Raw genomic sequence first — 4512 nt, 5'->3', positions numbered from 1 at the left:
CTGGCTCACTGCTGCCAACTAGTGGTCAGAGGCTGAACTACAACATAAAAATGAGGCTGGCAGGAAAGTTGACATTTTAAACCTTAATAAAAAATCAATACAGGGCTTTAGAATATCGATACAGTATCGGGAAATGAAATATCACGATATTTCAATGTATCGATATTTTCTTACACCCCTAATGGATGGATGGATGGATGGACGTCAAAGCAGCTAATGTGGTTTTGCCTAAAGATTTCACCAGAGCCCACAAAGCCTATATATTTCTTACTCCAGTGTTAGTTTCAGGAGGAAACACCTGGACTTTGTTCTCACAGACATTGAAAAAGATCAATAAAATATAATTGGGACTGTGAAATACGAAGCCAGCAACCTGTGAGCTTAACTTCACAARAGGAACAGCATGGTTGCTGCTGCTTTCTTCATCTTCAATCAATTTTTTTTTAATTAACCATTAAAAAAACAAGCACATTTGACTTAAAACTGATGCCATTCTTAGTTTGCACATTACATACAGCATGTAACCACAGTTAACAGGTAGTATAGATCTATGAAACTAAAAAAAAAAAATAAGGAAAAAAAGTAGTCCAATAAAGGCTGGCAGCTCTCTAAGTTAGTATTTATGGCCTCTSTAGCCACAGACGATTTAAAAAGTCAGTAAAAAGGCTGATGTGGACGAGTTGCTGACTGCTGCTTTAACATAAAAATGATTTTATTTTTTCCCTTTGACTCAGCAGAAGTAGATCTACTTTGAGCAGTGCACTCCACATTCCTGTCTCCTGCTGCTGAGTGCCTCACAGCCTGCCAATAAATTAGCTGTGAAAATTAAACTTTCTCTGCACACAGACACACAACCCACTTTTTAAAATTATTATTARTGAGCACGCCTTGAAGCAAAGCCAGAGAGGGAATAAAAGGAGCCAAATAGACGTTGTGCTTTCTGTCTGTGGAGGTGAATCCTGTCTTTTTTTTCTTCTTATTCAAGTGTCTGTTTCCCACAGCAGTCAAGGTTAACAAGCCTGCCGTCTGCTGCTGCAAAACGGGAATATGTGGGAGGGAGGCGGAGGGGTGAGGTGCTGCAACTACACACCGTGCTGTGGTGATGCACACAGGCTGTGCTAAAAGCCCAACAGCCCCCCTCTAATGTCCACAACCGCCCCCCCGCTCAGTTACATTATTATAACCCCGAATTTACAACGAGACACAAGGAATTACAGCTTCAACTCGAGTCTGCGCGCGCTAATCCGACTGAAAAGGCTAATGTTAGGTAGCACGAGCATCCGTACCTTTCTCTCCATCACTGCGCGCCTTTATGTTTTTCCTCTTTCAGGGCTACTCAACAACAGCAACTGTAGGAGGATGGGTCTCGTCTGTGTGGAGCGGTCCGGGTCTGGAGCTTCTTCTTCTTCTCCCGTAAACCCCCTCTCAACTTCCTCACACAGCGGCGTCTCCCCCCTCCACTGTTACCACTTCCCCATTACTGGACGGCTAGGCGACTCTTATTAGCGCTGCTGGCCTGTCGCCGAGCCGGGGATGAAGCCAGAGCCCGGGATTGGTGAAGCCTCGCTCGGAAGGGAGCAGGAGCGCAGGCGCGGTGCGTCTGCCGGAGGGTCGGCAAGAACTGAGGGAGGAATAGGGAGCGTCYACAAATTACCCTCACTCGGAGAAAGCGGTGGAGGGGCCGCCCGCTGCTTCGACTGGGCTTTTAGTTTTTAAAGAAGGGTAAAATACTAACTGCAGGTTATTTAAGCACCATAAACATGTTTTAAATACATAAACAGTGAAGGAAAAAATAAATACCTCTGCAACAAAAGCAGTGTCACCGTAGCACCAAAATACTGCTTTTTAATAGGAACCCTTGAAAGGAATGTAGTAAATTGAGGCTCATCAATTATAGTTAAGAGATGTAATTATATATATATATATATATATATATAATTTTCCCCCCCATATGTGCTACCCATGTACTCAGTTCTACTGCTCATTATACAAATGCGTGTTCCTTACAAAAGTGGCACCATTTAAGAGAAATTAACAGATTTTCTAATAAGATTTATTGCCAAAAAGCATTGTTACAACAAAAAAAATGCATCTGCCAAATACAAATTTCCTTACTTTTGTGCTAAGTACAGTTTGAAGGTGGAGGTTTATATATATTTCCTTTTTTGTGTAACACTTTGTAGGTAATGGGGTTAAGAAATAGTTACACTCTGCTTAAAGAGACGGTCAAATTATCTATAAAAACGAGTTTGTGTTTTAGCATTCATTTATTTGACCTATAAATATTTGCAAATGCATCTTTTAAAGTGACACTCGTACAGATTTAATAATTGAAATTCATGAGGTCACAGCTTAGTCCAAGTATGGTCAGTTTTTTGCTGCGAATTATTTTTTGATAACTTTATGAATGTAATCAAACAAAATTTAGGAAAAACAGCTTAAGTCTCACTTCACTAGTGTTTGACCAGAAACCTTATTAACCTGTTATACAGTTTTATTGTTTATAGGTACTTCGAATACCTTAGCCGTTAAAAGTCACACAAAAAACAAAACACATCAGGAAGTTTTTTGTTTGGTTTTCTGATTTATTTGCATTTGATGACAGATTACATTTCAGGTGAGCACCCCAACCACCTGAGCTGACTGTAAAACCTACACGTCTTTCAGTGTCGCCTCATCTCAGAGGGTCTATCTCCTGTCAAAACAAAGTCTCTTAACTCTCAAATACCTCYCAACAGCTAGGAAAGTGAAGTGTCCTTAGGAAAGTCTCTCCCACTCTGACCTGATAATTTCCACTTTTACTCAGGAAGTTTTCAGAAAAAAGAAAGTGCAGAACACAAACTGGGTCAAAGCTGCGCTCTCAGACAGAGCTTTCTTTCCGCAGTGCAGCCCACTCCCTCCATCAGCTCAGGTTTATAACAGGAGGCTTGGCTCTGCACCAGCAGAAAGAACAAAAGATCATTTATGGTTGAAAATAAAGCTCTGGACACTTTGAGAACTTTAAAAGCAAAGACACGTCTACAGTTTTCACCGTCAACATTTTCAGCTGGTAAAGAATTTACTTTTAACTGAAGAGATTTTCCTGTGATTCTTTCTCAAACTGGGAAAAGATCTAAACATTCAAGCCGGCTGTTAATCACGTCTTTGCAAATTTCTAAACACAAGCTGATTACAAATCCAAATCAATAATTAAATGTTAAAACACAACAGAACATGTCTCAGATTTGTCATCATTTTAAGRAGCTCTGAGGGGTTTTAGTTTTATTTCAGTCCTGAACATCAAAATAATCGATCACAGGATCTTCTTTAACCATCTTAGACCAGGTGCTTCCACTCGCAGCCCTGAGAATAAAAAAAAAAAGTGAAAAAAATTAAAAAGGGGACACGATGAGTCCTTTATTTATAGTGTCTCTAACCAGGGAGGAACTCACTTGCTGCTGGTCTGTTTGATATGAGCGATGGGGGGCGGGGCCCTCACAGTCGTCTCCCGCTCTATCACTGATGTCAGGGTTGAGTTAGGACAGGAAGACTTCCCTCTGACAAGTCAGACAACACAGACATCCTCAAAACCACAGTCAGCACACAGAAAAAAAAGTCTCTTATCTCTGGAAGCTGTCYTACTTGTGGGCTGTGATGACCACGTTGCGTTTGGGCTCGCTGTCGTAGCTCACGCTCTCCACGGCGTAGACCTCCGCCAGCTCGTGGACGATCTTCCTGTGCTCTCTGTTCATCGGTGGGAAGCAGAAGCTCCTCTTTGGCTGTTTTCCCTGCAGTCATCAGTGATGTTTGACAGTTAGGGGGAWAAAAACTTGATTCTTCTGAAGTCTCAAACAACAAACATTTATTTGCCTAATATTTATTAGGATGTTGTTCTCCTGACTACAAGCAGACAGGTTTTAAAGCATGTCAGAGTGTTGCTCTGCAGCATCTGTATATTTGTAAAAACACATGAAGCAGGGTCAGCAGGCACGCTTCATGTTTTTGTTCACAGCGGAATGAAAACAAAGCCAAACAAAAAACTCTTTGAAAAGAAGAATAAAAGTTGATTTTGATTTTTTTTTAAAATGCAGTTTGTGGAAAATAAACAACCAATACAAAAATAAGTGACGTTAAGATGCAGTACAAAGCATATTTAAGAGTAAAGTGAATTAGATAAAACTACATTAACTACAAAACAGGAATTATTTGTTGACAAAAGATTTGGGCACCAAATCAAATGAAAGCTTTCTGGACAACTTTATTCAACGTATATAAAATAAAGGAAGATTATTCTTCCAACTCAGTGAAACCTCTTTAGGTATCATTTCTAAAAAAAGTTTTGTCAAAAATCTGCAACAACCACAGCTGGTTAAAACATGGAGGCCCACTGGAGGACAGAACGAGTTCAAATATAGATGAACACTCYGTAACTGGGTCAGAAGAAAAGAATGAAGACAAAAGCTGCGAGTACATACACAAATGACTAAGCTGCAGCTACAGTGGTTTGCAAAAGTATTCATACCCCTTGAACTT

At 40.4% G+C, this 4512-nt stretch overlaps 2 protein-coding genes across 9 annotated transcripts in view; both read right to left on the bottom strand.

The window, feature by feature from the left end:
* Positions 1 to 1568, bottom strand: part of smarcd3b (SWI/SNF related BAF chromatin remodeling complex subunit D3b) — a 49102-nt gene extending 47534 nt beyond the window's left edge. For 2 of the 7 annotated variants that reach the window (XM_014008339.1, XM_014008340.1), the window contains exon 1: positions 1287 to 1568. In XM_014008339.1, the coding sequence (XP_013863793.1) occupies positions 1287 to 1298 (12 nt within the window). In that variant the 5' untranslated portion in view covers positions 1299 to 1568. The remainder of the gene's footprint in view (positions 1 to 1286) is intronic. The other 5 variants (XM_014008341.1, XM_014008344.1, XM_014008342.1 and 2 more) reach the window with 3 other exon arrangements.
* Positions 1569 to 2564: 996 nt separating this feature from the next.
* nfx1 (nuclear transcription factor, X-box binding 1) overlaps positions 2565 to 4512 on the bottom strand; it is a 12412-nt gene continuing 10464 nt past the window's right edge. Inside the window, exons 21-23 of one of the 2 annotated variants that reach the window (XM_014008327.1) lie at positions 3622 to 3767; positions 3432 to 3536; positions 2565 to 3342 (exon numbers count right to left, since the gene is read on the bottom strand). In XM_014008327.1, the coding sequence (XP_013863781.1) occupies positions 3267 to 3342; positions 3432 to 3536; positions 3622 to 3767 (327 nt within the window). In that variant the 3' untranslated portion in view covers positions 2565 to 3266. Of the gene's footprint in view, positions 3343 to 3427; positions 3537 to 3621; positions 3768 to 4512 lie in introns of those variants that run through there. The other variant, XM_014008328.1, reaches the window with a different exon arrangement.

Source organism: Austrofundulus limnaeus, unplaced genomic scaffold (assembly GCF_001266775.1).
Source record: "Austrofundulus limnaeus strain Quisiro unplaced genomic scaffold, Austrofundulus_limnaeus-1.0 Scaffold49, whole genome shotgun sequence".
In the NCBI taxonomy this organism is placed as follows: Eukaryota; Metazoa; Chordata; class Actinopteri; order Cyprinodontiformes; family Rivulidae; genus Austrofundulus; species Austrofundulus limnaeus.
This window is presented reverse-complemented; position numbering and strand designations above follow the sequence as displayed.